General features: G+C 39.1%; 1 protein-coding gene across 4 annotated transcripts in view; it reads right to left on the bottom strand.

The window, feature by feature from the left end:
• LOC117324967 (serine/threonine-protein phosphatase 6 regulatory ankyrin repeat subunit A-like) overlaps positions 1-21,637 on the bottom strand; it is a 140,470-nt gene that overhangs the window by 40,164 nt on the left and 78,669 nt on the right. For all 4 annotated transcript variants that reach the window (XM_033880813.1, XM_033880816.1, XM_033880814.1 and 1 more), the window contains exons 8-14: positions 17,952-18,152; positions 17,325-17,423; positions 15,953-16,054; positions 14,483-14,584; positions 8,524-8,622; positions 7,968-8,096; positions 1,766-1,894 (exon numbers count right to left, since the gene is read on the bottom strand). In XM_033880813.1, the coding sequence (XP_033736704.1) occupies positions 1,766-1,894; positions 7,968-8,096; positions 8,524-8,622; positions 14,483-14,584; positions 15,953-16,054; positions 17,325-17,423; positions 17,952-18,152 (861 nt within the window). The remainder of the gene's footprint in view (positions 1-1,765; positions 1,895-7,967; positions 8,097-8,523; positions 8,623-14,482; positions 14,585-15,952; positions 16,055-17,324; positions 17,424-17,951; positions 18,153-21,637) is intronic.

The following is a 21,637-nucleotide window of genomic DNA, read 5'->3' as shown; positions in this document are numbered from 1 at the left end:
TTAACAGTTTAGTCTGTATACTGGTATATGATATACTTACCAGTTTAGTCTGTATACTGGTATATGATATACTTACCAGTTTAGCATGTGTACTGGTATTTGATATACTTACCAGTTTAGTCTGTGTACTGGTATATGATATACTTAACAGTTTAGTCTGTATACTGGTATATGATATACTTACCAGTTTAGTCTGTATACTGGTATATGATATACTTACCAGTTTAGCATGTGTACTGGTATTTGATATACTTACCAGTTTAGTCTGTGTACTGGTATTTAATATACTTACCAGTTTAGTCTGTGTATTGGTATATGATATACTTACCAGTTTAGTCTGTGTACTGGTATTTGATATACTTACCAGTTTAGTCTGTGTACTGGTATTTGATATACTTACCAGTTTAGTCCGTGTACTGGTATATGATATACTTACCAGTTTAGTCTGTGTACTGGTATTTGATATACTTACCAGTTTAGTCCGTGTACTGGTATATGATATACTTACCAGTTTAGTCTGTGTACTGGTATTTGATATACTTACCAGTTTAGTGTGTGTACTGGTATATGATAAACTTACCAGTTTAGTCTTTGTACTGGTATATGATAAACTTACCAGTTTAGTCTGTGTACTGGTATATAATAAACTTACCAGTTTAGTCTGTGTACTGGTATCTGATATACTTACCAGTTTAGTCTATGTACTGTTATATGATATACTTACCAGTTTAGTCTGTGTACTGGTATTTAATATACTTACCAGTTTGGTCTGTGTACTGGTATCTGATATACTTACCAGTTTAGTCTATGTACTGTTATATGATATACTTACCAGTTTAGTCTGTGTACTGGTATTTAATGTACTTACCAGTTTAGTCTGTGTACTGGTATATGATATACTTACCAGTTTAGTCTGTGTACTGGTATATGATATACTTACCAGTTTAGCATGTGTACTGGTATATAATGTACTTACCAGTTTAGTCTGTGTACTGGTATTTAATGTACTTACCAGTTTAGTCTGTGTACTGGTATATGATATACTTACCAGTTTAGTCTGTGTACTGGTATATGATATACTTACCAGTTTAGCATGTGTACTGGTATATAATATACTTACCAGTTTAGTCTCACTGGTTTATGATATACTTACCAGTTTAGTCTGTGTACTGGTATATGATATACTTACCAGTTTAGTCTGTGTACTGGTATATGATATACTTACCAGTTTAGTCTGGGTACTGGTATTTAATGTACTTACCAGTTTAGTCTGTGTACTGGTATATGATATACTTAGCAGTTTAGTCTGTATACTGGTATTTGATATACTTAGCAGTTTAGTCTGTATATTGGTATTTGATATACTTACCAGTTTAGTCTGGGTACTGGTATTTAATGTACTTACCAGTTTAGTCTGTGTACTGGTATATGATATACTTACCAGTTTAGTCTGTGTACTGGTATATGATGTACTTACCAGTTTAGTCTGTGTACTGGTATATGATATACTTACCAGTTTAGTCTGTGTACTGGTATTTGATAAACTTACCAGTTTAGTCTGTGTATTGGTATTTGATATACTTACCAGTTGAGTCTGTGTACTGGTATATGATATACTTACCAGTTTAGTCTGTGTACTGGTATTTGATATACTTACCAGTTTAGTCTGGGTACTGGTATTTAATGTACTTACCAGTTTAGTCTGTGTACTGGTATATGATATACTTACCAGTTTAGTCTGTGTACTGGTATATGATATACTTACCAGTTTAGTCTGTGTACTGGTATCTCCATCGTACTCCAATAATAGCCTGGTGATGTCTGTATCCTCAAACTCACTGTGCGCCATGTTTTTAGTGAGTTCTGCCACATAATGAACAGATGTCTCCCCCTCCTGTATTAACACCAAAGTAACATCAAACATGTTCCCAAACTCCCTCTCCCCCTCCTGTATTAACACCAAAGTAACATCAAACATGTTCCCAAACTCCCTCTCCCCCTCCTGTATTAACACCAAAGTAACATCAAACATGTTCCCAAACTTCCTCTCCCCCTCCTGTATTAACACCAAAGTAACATCAAACATGTTCCCAAACTTCCTCTCCCCCTCCTGTATTAACACCAAAGTAACATCAAACATGTTCCCAAACTCCCTCTCCCCCTCCTGTATTAACACCAAAGTAACATCAAACATGTTCCCAAACTCCCTCTCCCCCTCCTGTATTAACACCAAAGTAACATCAAACATGTTCCCAAACTTCCTCTCCCCCTCCTGTATTAACACCAAAGTAACATCAAACATGTTCCCAAACTTCCTCTCCCCCTCCTGTATTAACCTTAAAGTAACATCAAACATGTTCCCAAACTTCCTCTCCCCCTCCTGTATCAACACTAAAGTAACATCAAACATGTTCCCAAACTTCCTCTCCCCCTCCTGTATTAACACCAAAGTAACATCCAACATGTTCCCAAACTTCCTCTCCCCCTCCTGTATCAACACTAAAGTAACATCAAACATGTTCCCAAACTTCCTCTCCCCCTCCTGTATTAACCTTAAAGTAACATCAAACATGTTCCCAAACTTCCTCTCCCCCTCCTGTATTAACACCAAAGTAACATCAAACATGTTCCCAAACTTCCTCTCCCCCTCCTGTATTGTAACACCAAAGTAACATCAAACATGTCCCCAAACTTCCTCTCCCCCTCCTGTATTAACACCAAAGTAACATCAAACATGTCCCCAAACTTCCTCTCCCCCTCCTGTATTAACACCAAAGTAACATCAAACATGTTCCCAAACTTCCTCTCCCCCTCCTGTATTAACACCAAAGTAACATCAAACATGTTCCCAAACTTCCTCTCCCCCCTCCTGTATTAACCTTAAAGTAACATCAAACATGTTCCCAAACTTCCTCTCCCCCTCCTGTATTAACCTTAAAGTAACATCCAACATGTCCCCAAACTTCCTCTCCCCCTCCTGTATTAACACCAAAGTAACATCAAACATGTTCCCAAACTTCCTCTCCCCCTCCTGTATTAACACCAAAGTAACACCAAACATGTTCCCAAACTTCCTCTCCCCCTCCTGTATTAACACCAAAGTAACATCAAACATGTTCCCAAACTTCCTCTCCCCCTCCTGTATTAACACCAAAGTAACACCAAACATGTTCCCAAACTTCCTATCAACATCTCCACACTATATTTATTCTCAATGTCTGTATTAATTTTGTACCTGGTTGGTAAACCCATATTGACTTTCCAAATATCAATCCAATTAACTCTTAATAGCTCATTTTAAATGTCGCTTTTACACAGAAATTATTGAAATCAAGTTATTTGGTCATTGTACTGTCTTTTTGACTTTGTGTAGACAATAACTATATAAGATACGGTGTAAGTATCGAGTACCAGTATTTTGACTTTGTGTAGACAATAACTATATAAGATACGGTGTAAGTAATGTGTACCAGTATTTTGACTTTGTGTAGACAATAACTATATAATATACGCTGTAAGTATCGAGTACCAGTGTTATATAAGATACGCTGTAAGTATCGAGTACCAGTGTTATATAAGATACGGTGTAAGTATTGAGTACCAGTGTTATATAAGATACGTTGTAAGTAGCGAGTACCAGTGTTATATAAGATACGTTGTAAGTATCGAGTACCAGTGTTATATAAGATACGCTGTAAGTATCGAGTACCAGTGTTATATAAGATACGTTGTAAGTATCGAGTACCAGTGTTATATAAGATACGCTGTAAGTATTGAGTACCAGTGTTATATAAGATACGTTGTAAGTATCGAGTACCAGTGTTATATAAGATACGTTGTAAGTAATGTGTACCAGTGTTATATAAGATACGCTGTAAGTATCGAGTACCAGTGTTATATAAGATATGTTGTAAGTATCGAGTACCAGTGTTATATGAGATACGTTGTAAGTAATGTGTACCAGTGTTATATAAGATACGTTGTAAGTATCGAGTACCAGTGTTATATAAGATACGTTGTAAGTAATGTGTACCAGTGTTATATAAGATACGCTGTAAGTATCGAGTACCAGTGTTATATAAGATACGCTGTAAGTATCGAGTACCAGTGTTATATAAGATACGTTGTAAGTATCGAGTACCAGTGTTATATAAGATACGTTGTCAGTATCGAGTACCAGTGTTATATAAGATACGTTGTCAGTATCGAGTACCAGTGTTATATAAGATACGGTATAAGTATCGAGTACCAGTGTTATATAAGATACGCTGTAAGTATCGAGTACCAGTGTTATATAAGATACGTTGTAAGTATCGAGTACCAGTGTTATATAAGATACGTTGTAAGTAATGTGTACCAGTGTTATATAAGATACGCTGTAAGTATCGAGTACCAGTGTTATATAAGATACGTTGTAAGTAATGTGTACCAGTGTTATATAAGATACGTTGTAAGTATCGAGTACCAGTGTTATATAAGATACGCTGTAAGTATCGAGTACCAGTGTTATATAAGATACGCTGTAAGTAATGTGTACCAGTGTTATATAAGATACGCTGTAAGTATCGAGTACCAGTGTTATATAAGATACGGTGTAAGTATCGAGTACCAGTGTTATATAAGATACGTTGTAAGTATCGTGTACCAGTGTTATATAAGATACGGTGTAAGTATCGAGTACCAGTGTTATATAAGATACGTTGTAAGTATCGAGTACCAGTGTTATATAAGATACGTTGTAAGTATTGTGTACCAGTGTTATATAAGATACGTTGTAAGTTATGTGTACCAGTGTTATATAAGATACGCTGTAAGTATCGAGTACCAGTGTTATATAAGATACGCTGTAAGTATCGAGTACCAGTGTTATATGAGATACGTTGTAAGTAATGTGTACCAGTGTTATATAAGATACGGTGTAAGTATCGAGTACCAGTGTTATATAAGATACGGTGTAAGTATCGAGTACCAGTGTTATATAAGATACGTTGTAAGTAATGTGTACCAGTGTTATATAAGATACGTTGTAAGTATCGAGTACCAGTGTTATATAAGATACGGTGTAAGTATCGAGTACCAGTGTTATATAAGATACATTGTAAGTATCGAGTACCAGTGTTATATAAGATACGTTGTAAGTATTGAGTACCAGTGTTATATAAGATACGGTGTAAGTATCGAGTACCAGTGTTATATAAGATACATTGTAAGTATCGAGTACCAGTGTTATATAAGATACATTGTAAGTATCGAGTACCAGTGTTATATAAGATACGTTGTAAGTATCGAGTACCAGTGTTATATAAGATACGGTGTAAGTATCGAGTACCAGTGTTATATAAGATACGTTGTAAGTATCGAGTACCAGTGTTATATAAGATACGTTGTAAGTATCGAGTACCAGTGTTATATAAGATACGTTGTAAGTATCGAGTACCAGTGTTATATAAGATACATTGTAAGTATCGAGTACCAGTGTTATATAAGATACGTTGTAAGTATCGAGTACCAGTGTTATATAAGATACGTTGTAAGTATCGAGTACCAGTATTTTGACTTTGTGTAGACAATAACTATATAAGATACGGTGTAAGTAATGTGTACCAGTGTTTTGACTTTGTGTAGACAATAACTATATAAGATACGGTGTAAGTATCGAGTACCAGTGTTATATAAGATACGTTGTAAGTATCGAGTACCAGTATTTTGACTTTGTGTAGACAATAACTATATAACATACGTTGTAAGTATCGAGTACCAGTGTTATATAAGATACGTTGTAAGTAATGTGTACCAGTGTTATATAAGATACGGTGTAAGTATCGAGTACCAGTGTTATATAAGATACGGTGTAAGTATCGAGTACCAGTGTTATATAAGATACGTTGTAAGTAATGTGTACCAGTGTTATATAAGATACGTTGTAAGTATCGAGTACCAGTGTTATATAAGATACGGTGTAAGTATCGAGTACCAGTGTTATATAAGATACATTGTAAGTATCGAGTACCAGTGTTATATAAGATACGTTGTAAGTATTGAGTACCAGTGTTATATAAGATACGGTGTAAGTATCGAGTACCAGTGTTATATAAGATACATTGTAAGTATCGAGTACCAGTGTTATATAAGATACATTGTAAGTATCGAGTACCAGTGTTATATAAGATACGTTGTAAGTATCGAGTACCAGTGTTATATAAGATACGGTGTAAGTATCGAGTACCAGTGTTATATAAGATACGGTGTAAGTATCGAGTACCAGTGTTATATAAGATACATTGTAAGTATCGAGTACCAGTGTTATATAAGATACGTTGTAAGTATTGAGTACCAGTGTTATATAAGATACGGTGTAAGTATCGAGTACCAGTGTTATATAAGATACATTGTAAGTATCGAGTACCAGTGTTATATAAGATACATTGTAAGTATCGAGTACCAGTGTTATATAAGATACGTTGTAAGTATCGAGTACCAGTGTTATATAAGATACGGTGTAAGTATCGAGTACCAGTGTTATATAAGATACGTTGTAAGTATCGAGTACCAGTGTTATATAAGATACGTTGTAAGTAATGTGTACCAGTGTTATATAAGATACGTTGTAAGTATCGAGTACCAGTGTTATATAAGATACGGTGTAAGTATCGAGTACCAGTATTATATAAGATACGGTGTAAGTTATGTGTACCAGTGTTATATAAGATACGCTGTAAGTATCGAGTACCAGTGTTATATAAGATACGCTGTAAGTATCGAGTACCAGTGTTATATAAGATTCGTTGTAAGTATCGAGTACCAGTGTTATATAAGATACGTTGTAAGTATCGAGTACCAGTGTTATATAAGATACGTTGTAAGTATCGAGTACCAGTGTTATATAAGATACGCTGTAAGTATTGTGTACCAGTGTTATATAAGATACGCTGTCAGTATCGAGTACCAGTGTTATATAAGATACGTTGTAAGTATCGAGTACCAGTGTTATATAAGATACGCTGTAAGTATCGAGTACCAGTGTTATATAAGATACGCTGTAAGTATCGAGTACCAGTATTATATAAGATACGGTGTAAGTTATGTGTACCAGTGTTATATAAGATACGCTGTAAGTATCGAGTACCAGTGTTATATAAGATACGCTGTAAGTATCGAGTACCAGTGTTATATAAGATACGCTGTAAGTATCGAGTACCAGTGTTATATAAGATTCGTTGTAAGTATCGAGTACCAGTGTTATATAAGATACGTTGTAAGTATCGAGTACCAGTGTTATATAAGATACGTTGTAAGTATCGAGTACCAGTGTTATATAAGATACGCTGTAAGTATTGTGTACCAGTGTTATATAAGATACGCTGTCAGTATCGAGTACCAGTGTTATATAAGATACGTTGTAAGTATCGAGTACCAGTGTTATATAAGATACACTGTAAGTATCGAGTACCAGTGTTATATAAGATACGCTGTAAGTATCGAGTACCAGTGTTATATAAGATACGTTGTAAGTATCGACTACCAGTGTTATATAAGATACGCTGTAAGTATCGAGTACCAGTGTTATATAAGATACGTTGTAAGTATCGACTACCAGTGTTATATAAGATACGTTGTAAGTATCGAGTACCAGTGTTATATAAGATACGCTGTAAGTATCGAGTACCAGTGTTATATAAGATACGCTGTAAGTATCGAGTACCAGTGTTATATAAGATACGTTGTAAGTATCGACTACCAGTGTTATATAAGATACGCTGTAAGTATTGAGTACCAGTGTTATATAAGATACGTTGTAAGTATCGAGTACCAGTGTTATATAAGATACGTTGTAAGTATCGAGTACCAGTGTTATATAAGATACGCTGTAAGTATCGAGTACCAGTGTTATATAAGATACGTTGTAAGTATCGAGTACCAGTGTTATATAAGATACGGTGTAAGTATCGAGTACCAGTGTTACTTACCCAGTTGTGTTGATTAACCAACATGACAGCATCAATGCGTGACTTGTGTTTTGTGACGTAGAGTAAAAGTTCCTTTGTAACCTCAAGATGACAGTGACGCACAGCTACGTGGAGAGGCGTCTCACCAATCTATGTGTAAAACCTCATTCTCTTTAACATATATGCGTGCAACTTTTAATTTAAAACAATGTGTAAAATAGAAATTATATGAAAAGAATTGCCCTCTAAATGGGACAATGTTTTGCTAATTTACTGAACTTGATCTCTTGCCTGTTGACATTGGCCTTTTACTGACATATGTACCATAACTGACCTTGACCTTATCACTGTATTTGTTAATCATAATGACCTTGGCTACATATTTGTGTACTGACTAACCTTGACATTGTACTCATTTACTGATTTACCTTGACATTGTATTTGTATACTGACTGACCTTGACCTTATACTGTTTATTTTGACTAACCTTGGCTGAACATGTTTGCTGTGACTACATAACCATGACCTTGTAATATTTACTGTGACTGATCATGACCTTGTAATGTCTGTGACTGACCTTGGACTGTTGAGTAGGGTTTCCTCCATCCTCAAGCAGAGCAATCACCATCTTCAACTGGCCATATCGAGCAGCTATATGCATGGCTGTCTCACCGTTCTGTCAAAAGGAATTACATTATTTTAACAAATGTACACATTCAAACCTGTCCATAGATCTGACAGGAGAACCAATAGTCCTATATAGTCATGTATACACTCAAACCTGTCCATAGATCTGACAGGAGAACCAATAGTCCTTTATAGTCATGTATACACTCAAACCTGTCCATAGATCTGACAGGAGAACCAATAGTCCTATATAGTCATGTACACACTCAAACCTGTCCATAGATCTGACAGGAGAACCAATAGTCCTTTATAGTCATGTATACACTCAAACCTGTCCATAGATCTGACAGGAGAACCAATAGTCCTATATAGTCATGTACACACTCAAACCTGTCCATAGATCTGACAGGAGAACCAATAGTCCTTTATAGTCATGTATACACTCAAACCTGTCCATAGATCTGACAGGAGAACCAATAGTCCTACATAGTCGTGTATACACTCAAACCTGTCCATAGATCTGACAGGAGAACCAATAGTCCTATATAGTCATGTACACACTCAAACCTGTCCATAGATCTGACAGGAGAACCAATAGTCCTATATAGTCATGTACACACACAAACCTGTCCATAGATCTGACAGGAGTACCAATAGTCCTATATAGTCATGTATACACTCAAACCTGTCCATAGATCTGACAGGAGAACCAATAGTCCTATATAGTCATGTACACACTCAAACCTGTCCATAGATCTGACAGGAGAACCAATAGTCCTATATAGTCATGTATACACACAAACCTGTCCATAGATCTGACAGGAGAACCAATAGTCCTATATAGTCATGTATACACTCAAACCTGTCCATAGATCTGACAGGAGAACCAATAGTCCTTTATAGTCATGTACACACTCAAACCTGTCCATAGATCTGACAGGAGAACCAATAGTCCTATATAGTCATGTATACACTCAAACCTGTCCATAGATCTGACAGGAGAACCAATAGTCCTATATAGTCATGTACACACACAAACCTGTCCATAGATCTGACAGGAGAACCAATAGTCCTATATAGTCATGTACACACTCAAACCTGTCCATAGATCTGACAGGAGAACCAATAGTCCTATATAGTCATGTACACACACAAACCTGTCCATAGATCTGACAGGAGAACCAATAGTCCTATATAGTCATGTACACACTCAAACCTGTCCATAGATCTGACAGAAGAACCAATAGTCCTATATAGTGATGTATAAACACAAACCTGTCCATAGATCTGACAGGAGAACCGATAGTCCTATATAGTCATGTACACACTCAAACCTGTCCATAGATCTGACAGGAAAACCAATAGTCCTATTTACTAGTCAAGTGCTTCTTATGCCTTTATCACAAAGACCATCAAGTTATGTTGATTTTTTCAAATCTATTTCATAACAAAGCAATAGTATTAAACAAATTTAAGGAAAATACAAGATTTGTTGTATTGGAGTGTACAGTATGGGAGAGTACAAGTATGGGAGTGTACTGTATTGGAGTGTACGGGTATTGGAGTGTACAGTATGGAAGTGTACAGGTATGGGAGTGTACAGTATGGGAGGGTACAGTATGGGAGTGTACAGTATGGGAGTGTACAGGTATGGGAGTGTACAGGTATGGAGTGTACAGGTATGGGAGTGTACAGGTATGGGAGTGTACAGGTATGGGAGTGTACAGGTATGGGAGTGTAAGGTATGGGAGTGTACAGGTATGGGAGTGTACAGGTATGGGAGTGTACAGGTATGGGAGTGTACAGGTATGGGAGTTACAGGTATGGGAGTGTACAGGTATGGGAGTGTACAGGTATGGGAGTGTACAGGTATGGGAGTGTACAGGTATGGGAGTTACAGGTATGGGAGTGTACAGGTATGGGAGTGTACAGGTATGGGAGTGTACAGGTATGGGAGTTACAGGTATGGGAGTGTACAGGTATGGGAGTTACAGGTATGGGAGTGTACGGGTATGGGAGTGTACAGGTATGGGAGTTACAGGTAGGGAGTGTACAGTATGGGAGTGTACAGTATGGGAGTGTACAGGTATGGGAGTGTACAGTATGGGAGTGTACAGGTAAGGGAGTGTACAGGTATGGGAGTGTACAGTATGGGAATGTACAGGTATTGGGTATGGGAGTGTACAGTACGGGAGTGTACAGGTATGGGGGTGTATGTCTATGGAAGTGTACAGTATGGGAGTGTACAGTATGGGAGTATACAGGTATGGGAGTGTACATTATGGGAGTTTACAGTATGGGAGTGTACAGGTATGGGGGTGTATGGGTATGGGAGTGTACAGGTATGGGAGTGTACAGGTATGGGAGTGTACAGGTATGGGAGGGTACAGGTATGGGAGTGTAGAGTATGGGAGTGTACAGTATGGGAATGTACGGTATGGGAGTGTACAGTATGGGAGTGTACAGTATGGGAGGGTACAGTAAGGGAGTGTACATTATGGGAGTGTACAGTATGGGAGTGTACAGATAAGGGAGTGTACAGGTATGGGGGTGTATGGGTATGGGAGTGTACAGGTATGGGAGGGTACAGGTATGGGAGTGTACAGGTATGGGAGGGTACAGGTATGGGAGTGTAGAGTATGGGAGTGTACAGTATGGGAGTGTACGGTATGGGAGTGTACAGTATGGGAGTGTACAGTATGGGAGGGTACAGTAAGGGAGTGGACAGTTTGGGAGTGTACAGTATGGGAGTGTACAGTATGAGAGTGTACAGTTTGGGAGTGTACAGTATGGGAGTGTACAGGTATGGGGTGTATGGGTATGGGAGTTACAGGTATGGGAGTGTACAGTATGGGAGTGTACAGTATGGGAGTGTACAGTATGGGAGTGTACAGGTATGGGAGTTACAGGTATGGGAGGGTACAGGTATGGGAGTGTACAGGTATGGGAGTTACAGGTATGGGGGTGTATGGGTATGGGAGTGTACAGTATGGGAGTGTACAGTATGGGAGTGTACAGGTATGGGGGTGTATGGGTATGGGAGTTACAGGTATGGGAGTGTAGAGTATGGGAATGTAGAGTATGGGAGTGTAGAGTATGGGAGTGTACAGTATGGGAGTGTACAGTATGGGAGTGTACAGTATGGGAGTGTACAGTATGGGAGGGTACAGTATGGAAGTGTGCAGGTACTGGAGTGTACAGGTATGGGAGTTACAGGTATGGGAGGGTACAGGTATGGAAGTGTACAGTATGGGAGGGTACAGTATGGGAGGGTACAGTATGGGAGTGTACAGTATGGGAGGGTACAGGTATGGGGTATGGGAGTGTACAGTATGGGAGTGTACAAGTATGGGAGTGTACAGTATGGGAGTGTACAGTATGGGAGTGTACAGTATGGGAGTGTACAGTATGGGAGTGTACAGGTATTGGAGTGTACAGTATGGGAGTGTACAGGTATGGGAGTGTACATGTAAGGGAGTGGACAGTATGGGAGTGGACAGTATGGGAGTGTACAGGTATGGGAGTGTACAGTATGGGAGTGTACAGTATAGGAGTGTACAGTATGGGGGTGTATGCGTATGGGAGTTACAGGTATGGGAGTTACAGGGTATGGGAGTGTACAGGTATGGGAGTGTACGGGTATGGGAGTGTACAGGTATGGGAGTTACAGGTATGGGAGTGTACAGGTATGGGAGTTACAGGTATGGGAGTGTACAGGTATGGGAGTTACAGGTATGGGAGTGTACAGGTATGGGAGGGTACAGGTATGGGAGTGTACAGGGTATGGGGAGTGTACGGTAATGGGAGTTACAGGTATGGGAGTTACAGGTATGGGAGTGTACAGGTATGGGAGTGTACAGTATGGGAGTGTAAAGGGTATGGGGAGTGTAATGGGTATGGGAGTGTGACAGGTATGGGAGTTAAGTACAGGGTATGGGGAGTGTACAGGTATGGAAGTACAGGATATGGGAGTGTCAGTATGGGGAGTGTCATTGGGTATGGGAGTGTACAGGTATGGGAGTGTACGGGTATGGGAGTGTACGGGTATGGGAGTGTACGGGTATGGGAGTGTACGGGTTGGGGTATGGGGAGGTGTACGGAGGGGTATGGGAGTTACAGGTATGGGAGTGTACAGTATGGGGGTGTATGGGTATGGGAGTGTACAGGTATGGGAGTGAACAGGTATGGGAGTGTACAGGTATGGGGTATGGGAGTGTACAGTATGGGGGTGTATGGGTATGGGAGTGTACAGTATGGGAGTGTACATGCAGGTATGGGAGTGTACAGTATGGGAGTGAACGGGTATGGGAGTGTACAGGTATGGGGTATGGGAGTGTACAGTATGGGAGTGTACAGGTATGGGGGGGTATGGGTATGGGGGTGTACAGTATGGGGAGTGTACAGGTATGGGAGTGTACAGTATGGGAGTGTACAGGTATGGGAGTGTACAGTATGGGAGTGTACAGGTATGGGAGTGTACAGGTATGGGGGTTTATGGGTATGGGGGTGTACAGTATGGGAGTTTACAGTATGGGAGTGTACAGTGTGGGAGTGTACAGTATGGGAGTGTACAGGTATGGGGGTGTATGGGTATGGGGGTGTACAGTATGGGAGTGTACAGGTATGGGAGTGTACAGGTATGGGAGTGTACAGTATGGGAGTGTACAGGTATGGGAGTGTACAGGTATGGGAGTGTACAGGTAATGGGAGTGTACAGTATGGGAGTGTACAGGTATGGGAGTTACAGGTATGGGGAGGTACAGGTATGGGAGTGTACAGGTATGGGAGTGTACCAGGTATGGGAGTGTACGGGTATGGGAGTGTACGGGTATGGGAGTGTACAGGTATGGGAGTTACAGGTATGGGAGTGTACAGTATGGGAGTGTACAGGTATGGGAGTGTACAGTATGGGAGTGTACAGGTATGGGAGTGTACAGGGTATGGGAGTTACAGTATGGGAGTGTACAGGTATGGGAGTGTACGGTATGGGAGTTACAGGTATGGAGTTACAGGTATGGGAGTGTACAGTATGGAGTTACAGGTATGGGAGTGTACAGGTATGGGAGTGTACAGTATGGGAGTTACAGGTATGGGAGTTACAGGTATGGGAGTTACAGGTATGGGAGTGTACGGGTATGGGAGTTACAGTATGGGAGTGTACAGGTATGGGGGTGTATGGTATGGGGGTGTACAGGTATGGGAGTGTACAGGTATGGGAGTGTACAGGTATTGGAGTTACAGGTATTGGAGTTACAGGTATGGGAGTTACAGGTATGGGAGTGTACAGTTTTTGCGTATACAGGTATGGGGGTGTATGGGTATTGGAGTGTACAGGTATGGGAGTGTACAGGTATGGGATTGTACAGGTATGGGAGTTACAGGTATGGGAGGGTACAGGTATGGGAGTGTACAGGTATGGGAGGGTACAGGTATAGGAGTGTACAGGTATGGGAGTGTATAGGTATGGGGGTGTACAGGTATGGGAGTTACAGGTATGGGAGTGTACAGGTATGGGAGTGTACAGGTATGGGAGTGTACAGGTATGGGAGTTACAGGTATGGGAGTTACAGGTATGGGAGTGTACAGGTATGGGAGTGTACAGGTATGGGAGTTACAGGTATGGGAGTTACAGGTATGGGAGTTACAGGTATGGGGGTGTATAGGTATGAGAGTGTACAGGTATGGGAGTGTACAGGTATGGGAGTTACAGGTATGGGAGTGTACAGGTATGGGAGTTACAGGTATGGGAGTGTACGGGTATGGGAGTTACAGGTATGGGAGTTACAGGTATGGGAGTTACAGGTAAGGGAGTTACAGGTGTGGGAGTTACAGGTGTGGGAGTTACAGGTATGGGGTTGTATGGGTATGGGAGTGACCTAGTATAAGATTAGGCTGGCTATGATGATTACCTCCTGTGAGGCATTCACATTAGCTCCACTTTTCAGTAGCATTTCTCCACATTTCTCCCCCTCCTTGGTCCTGGCTGCAATGTGGAGGGGCGTCTCCTGGGCCTGTTGGCACATAACTCAAACATTGAAATTATCATTGTATATCAAAATGACTTTGCACCACAGAACAGACAATTTTTTCGATTTTTTTATCAAAATACATCACCAATATATATATATCTTCATCTTAAAGTTCAGGGAAGTGAAACATTAAATTCACCAACAGAAGAATTCAGTTTAAGATCATCAATGGAGTCTTGATAAAAGTTGTTCTACATAAACTGGTCAATATCACCCACACAGAAACTGGACTTATACTGGTCATTATCACCCAGACAGGGACTGGACTTATACTGGTCAATATCACCCAGACAGAAACTGGACTTATACTGGTCAATATCACCCAGACAGGGACTGGACTTATACTGGTCATTATCACCCAGACAGACACTGGACTTATACTGGTCATTATCACCCAGACAGGGACTGGACTTATACTGGTCATTATCACCCAGACAGGGACTGGACGTATACTGGTCATTATCACCCAGACAGGGACTGGACATATACTGGTCATTATCACCCAGAGACAGGGACTGGACTTATACTGGTCATTATCACCCAGACAGGGACTGGACTTATACTGGTCATTATCACCCAGACAGGGACTGGACTTATACTGGTCATTATCACCCAGACAGGGACTGGACGTATACTGGTCATTATCACCCAGACAGGGACTGGACTTATACTGGTCATTATCACCCAGACAGGGACTGGACGTATACTGGTCATTATCACCCAGACAGGGACTGGACTTATACTGGTCATTATCACCCAGACAGGGACTGGACGTATACTGGTCATTATCACCCAGACAGGGACTGGACATATACTGGTCATTATCACCCAGACAGGGACTGGACTTATACTGGTCATTATCACCCAGACAAGGACTGGACTTATACTGGTCATTATCACCCAGACAGGGACTGGACTTATACTGGTCATTATCACCCAGACAGGGACTGGACTGATACTGGTCATTATCACCCAGACAGGGACTGGACTGATACTGGTCATTATCACCCAGACAGGGACTGGACGTATACTGGTCATTATCACCCAGACAGGGACTGGACTTATACTGGTCAATATCACCCAGACAGGGACTGGACTTACACTGGTCATTATCACCCAGACAGGGACTGGACTTATACTGGTCAATATCACCCAGACAGGGACTGGACTTATACTGGTCATTATCACCCAGACAGGGACTGGACTTATACTGGTCATTATCACCCAGACAGGGACTGGACGTATACTGGTCATTATCACCCAGACAGGGACTGGATGTATACTGGTCATTATCACCCAGATATTGGGATGTTGTTCAATCTGATTGGACTAATAATAAATCCTTTTTACCTGTCCTCCCTTCAGTTCGACCTGTGCCCCGAAGCCTAGGAGCATCTGTACCACCTGAGGTTTACAGTATTCTACAGCCAGGTGTAGAGGTGTGTACCCATCCTACAATATATCAAACGGTACTCGTACCTCGGATTGTCTCAACATGCTTCTAAATATATCAAACGGTACTCGTACCTCGGATTGTCTCAACATGCTTCTAAATATATCAAACGGTACTCATATCTCTGATGGTCTCAACATGCTTCTAAATATATTTACTATTATTCAAAGAGTACACTTAATGATTTTAAGGTCACCTGAGACAAAACGTAGTGAATAGACGGAACAGCTCAAATTATTCAGGTAATGATGTACAAGGAACAGCTCACATAATGTAGTTCTACATCCAATTTATGTAACAGCTCACATAATGTAGTTCTACATCCAATTGATGTAACAGCTCACATAATGTAGTTCTACATCCAATTGATGTAACAGCTCACATAATGTAGTTCTACATCCAATTTATGTAACAGCTCACATAATGTAGTTCTACATCCAAATAATGTAACAGCTCACATAATGTAGTTCTACATCCAAATAATGTAACAGCTCACATAATGTAGTTCTACATCCAATTGATGTAACAGCTCACATAATGTAGTTCTACATCCAATTGATGTAACAGCTCACATAATGTAGTTCTACATCCAATTGATGTAACAGCTCACTCAGATTTTTACTTTAGACAACGTAGTTTTGATAGAATTCTAGAGACACAAATCCACTACTGTGGTTTGTTATATCTCTATAATACGTAGATGAGACCCGTACCTTGGTTTGTTATACATGTATATCTATAATACGTAGATGAGACCGGTTAACCTTACCTTGGTTTGTTATATATCTATAATACGTAGATGAGACTGGTTAACCTTACCTTGGTTTGTTATATATCTATAATACGTAGATGAGACTGGTTAACCTTACCTTGGTTTGTTATATATCTATAATACGTAGATGAGACCGGTTAACCTTACCTTGGTTTGTTATATATCTATAATACGTAGATGAGACCGGTTAACCTTACCTTGGTTTGTTATATATCTATAATACGTAGAGGAGGCCGGTTACCCTTACCTTGGTTTGTTATATATCTATAATACGTAGATGAGACCGGTTAACCTTACCTTGGTTTGTTATATATCTATAATACGTAGAGGAGGCCGGTTACCCTTACCTTGGTTTGTTATATATCTATAATACGTAGATGAGACCGGTTACCCTTACCTTGGTTTGTTATATATCTATAATACGTAGATGAGACCGGTTAACCTTACCTTGGTTTGTTATATATCTATAATACGTAGATGAGACCGGTTAACCTTACCTTGGTTTTGGAGTCCACAGAGGCACCTTTAGTCAGCAATGAACGGACCACATTTGTATGACCCTTCATGGCTGCTGCGTGTAAACAAATGGCTCCAGACTGAAAATAAGACATGTATATTCCTGTACCCTTCAATCACTTATACCTACTGATAAAATCTAGCATACAAGTCTGAAATTTTGGAGTTAGTAAGAAAGGTTCAATTGCTAACTGTAACAGACACTATTACAAATTCTCACAAACTGTTTCTGCAGAAAAGTTTGCATCAGGGACATTCTCACCAAGCAACTTCACAGGCTTCTTCCAATAGAACTTTTGTTCAATTTGTGAAATTTTCAGTTCAGCATACGATAAAGAGAACATCAACTATCTTGACGATATCTACACAAAATGGAACTCTGAGAAATTTGATTATTAATCAACCACGAACACATAATAGACATAAACCACAACAAAACAGACCAAAAAAAGATTGTGCATCGTAATACTGTAGTTATAGTGATCATTTCTGTTGGCAACCACATAATTCACCAATGTAGATTAATAGCATTCTAGTAGACAGCCCTGGCTACACCATCAATCCCATGAATCCTGCTACTCCTAAAACCCAGCTTAGCAACGACATACCTTATTTGGCATGTGGAGGGGAACACCCTTTCTGAGGAAGGCGAGCGCAGTTTCTGGGTGGCCATATTGTGAGGCAATGTGCATTAGTGTACTGCCATCCTTGGTACGAGCTGAAATAGACGCCTTACACTTGTCTACTAGTAGGTCAACCACGTTGGTATGGCCACGTTCGGCTGCAATATGAACTGGACCACGATCAAACTGAAACAAGATGAGAAATATTAGACCATTTGTTTGTTTTAAGCATGAAGATTAACTTGTTCTTAAACATATTTCAATATTCTTATAGAAGCAAGTAGACCTATTAACCATACTGAGTACATAGTAGGCCTATTAACCATACTGAGTAGCAAGTAGGCCTGTTAACCATACTGAGCATCAAATAGGCCTACTTACCATAGTATGTACCATGTAGGCCTATTAACCATAGTAAGTACCAAATAGGCATATTAACCATACTGAGTACCAAATAGGCCTATTAATTATACTGAGTACCAAGTAGGCCTATTAATTATACTGAGTACCAAGTAGGCCTATTAATTATACTGAGTACCAAGTAGGCCTATTAACCATACTGAGTACCAAGTAGGCCTATTAATTATACTGAGTACCAAGTAGGCCTATTAATTATACTGAGTACCAAGTAGGCCTATTAATTATACTGAGTACCAAGTAGGCCAATTAACCATACTGAGTACCAAGTAGGCCTATTAATTATACTGAGTACCAAGTAGGCCTATTAACCATACTGAGTACCAAGTAGGCCTATTAACCATACTGAGTACCAAGTAGGCCTATTAACCATACTGAGTACCAAGTAGGCCTATTAACCATACTGAGTACCAAGTAGGCCTATTAACCATACTGAGTACCAAGTAGGCCAATTAACCATACTGAGTACCAAGTAGGCCTATTAACCATACTGAGTACCAAGTAGGCCTATTAACCATACTGAGTACCAAGTAGGCCTATTAACCATACTGAGTACCAAGTAGGCCTATTAACCATACTAAGTACCAGGTAGGCCTATTAACCATACTGAGTACCAAGTAGGCCTACTTTCCATACTAATTACCAAGTAGGCATATTAACCAAACTGAGTATCAAGTAGGCATTTTAACCATACTGAGCATCAAATAGGCCTATTAATTATACTGAGTATCAAGTAGGCATTTTAACCATACTGAGTACCAAGTAGGCCTATTAACCATACTGAGTACCAAGTAGGCCTACTTTCCATACTAATTACCAAGTAGGCATATTAATTATACTAAGTATCAAGTAGGCCTATTAATTATACTGAGTACCAGGTAGGCCTTATAACCATACTGAGCATCAAATAGGCCTATTTACCATAGTATGTGTACCATGTAGGTCTATTAATCATACTGAGTACCAAGTAGGCCTATTAATCATACTGAGTACCAAGTAGGCCTATTAACCATACTGAGTACCAAGTAGGCCTATTAATCATACTGAGTACCAAGTAGGCCTATTAATTATACTGAGTACCAAGTAGGCCTATTAATTATACTGAGTACAAAGTAGGCCTATTAACCATACTAAGTACCAAGTAGGCCTATTAACCATAATGAGTACAAAGTAGGCCTATTAATCATACTGAGTACCAAGTAGGCCTATTGATTATACTAAGTACCATGTAGGCCTATTACTTATACTGAGTACCAAGTAGGCCTATTAATTATACTGAGTACCAAGTAGGCCTATTAATTATACTGAGTACCAAGTAGATCTATTAACCACACTAAGTACCAAGTAGGCCTATTAACCATACTTAGTACTAAGTAGGCCTATTAACCATACTAAGTACCAAGTAGGCCTATTAACCATACTAAGTACCAAGTAGATCTATTAAACCACACTAAGTACCAAGTAGGCCTATTAACCATACTTAGTACTAAGTAGGCCTATTAACCATACTGAGTACCAAGTAGGCCTATTAATCATACTGAGTACCAAGTAGGTCTATTACTTATACTGAGTACCAAGTAGGCCTATTAATTATACTAAGTACCAAGTAGGCCTATTAATTATACTGAGTACAAAGTAGGCCTATTAACCATACTAAGTACCAAGTAGGCCTATTAACCATACTAAGTACTACTGTAAATCACTTATATTTCGCGTGGGATTTATTTTCGCGTTAATTCGCGAGGAGAGTCAAGCGCGAATTCAAATCCCTCGCGAATATTTATATAAGAATGACAAGAATAAGTGGCGTCCATTTTGAATATACTGTAATCTTTAGATGGTGAACAGACATCGTCGTTAAAGTAAGAATAGAATGATAAATTATATACTTATATCAGAGTGTAAATTTACATCACAAAACACTATATATGAACGGAAGTGATAGCTTTATTTACATTGAAAACAACTCGCCTCACTCTCCACCTTGAAATATCGCCTACCTGTTAAAGTCATTAGCGAATTTAAAGTCATTTTGAGATCAGAATTCGCGAAATTATGTATTCGCGAATAAGTCGAATGAGGTGAGATCGCGAAATTAAGTACTCGCGAAATATAAGTGATTTACAGTAAGTAGGCCTATTAACCATACTAAGTACCAAGTAGGCCTATTAATTATACTGAGTACCAAGTAGGCCTTATAACCATACTTAGTACCAGGTAGGCCTTATAACCATACTTAGTACTAAGTAGGCCTATTAACCATATCAAGTATCAATTACGATTGTTAATAAACATAAGTACCCTGTAGCATACTTAGAAACAGGCATATCAATCATACTGAATAGCCAATGGAAATGCAAAAATTGTCAGCTTTTGTTAGAGAAATCTGATTTGAACAAATACCATAAAAACAACAGACAGCTGTGATAGAATGTCACAACAAGCTTTAAATAAACAATGATGTCTGTCAGTTTAATTGGCTGTTAGTTCATAGTAAATTATGTTACTACATGAATAATGTTTGTTTTTTTATCATCATTTAATGAAAAAAAACATAAATTTAATCCATAAAAATACCCCCGCCATGTTATTGTTTAATTAATCAATACCACACGGTTTCCCCTGCTCAGTGATAAAAGATCATTGAGTTTACATATACTACAAAGCTAAGGAAACTCTGCACTACCTGTATAGATTATTTGTTTTAGCTATTGTCCCCGTGGATAGAACTTTCATGTCACGTAATTTCTGATTATTATGATAAAAGATTTTTTAATTGAAATCTGAATTCTTTTTAATCATTAGAACATTTTCATTCAGATCATTCAATGACATCATTTTTTTTAACAAAGACTGACTTCCTATGATGAAATGTTTACTCCCGATCAATGGTAAGTATAGCACAACAATAACTAAAATCTTTGTTTAATCAATGTGATGATTTCCGACAATTTTCGCTCTCCTTAGATGCACATTGACTGCAAATACTATTTTAACATTTTTAAAAGCCTTAATTTGCAGTTGTGAAAAGATATTTCTATTCCTTGTTTACCTGAGGCACGGTCGAGTGTTCGACAAGGACATACTTGGCTTTGTACACCCACAATACCCTACAGAGACTCAATGGTTCCTACTCAAACACTACCTACTGTAGGCGTGTCAGTCGATGTGGTAAGGGATGTCATCACCATTACTCAACAAAATACTGACAACTTTACTAAACATGGATCAATGTTATACAATAAGATTTGACG

Source organism: Pecten maximus, chromosome 4, assembly GCF_902652985.1.
Source record: "Pecten maximus chromosome 4, xPecMax1.1, whole genome shotgun sequence".
NCBI lineage: Eukaryota > Metazoa > Mollusca > Bivalvia > Pectinida > Pectinidae > Pecten > Pecten maximus.
The sequence above is the reverse complement of the archived record's forward strand: the minus strand, read 5'-3'. Positions and strand labels throughout refer to the sequence as shown.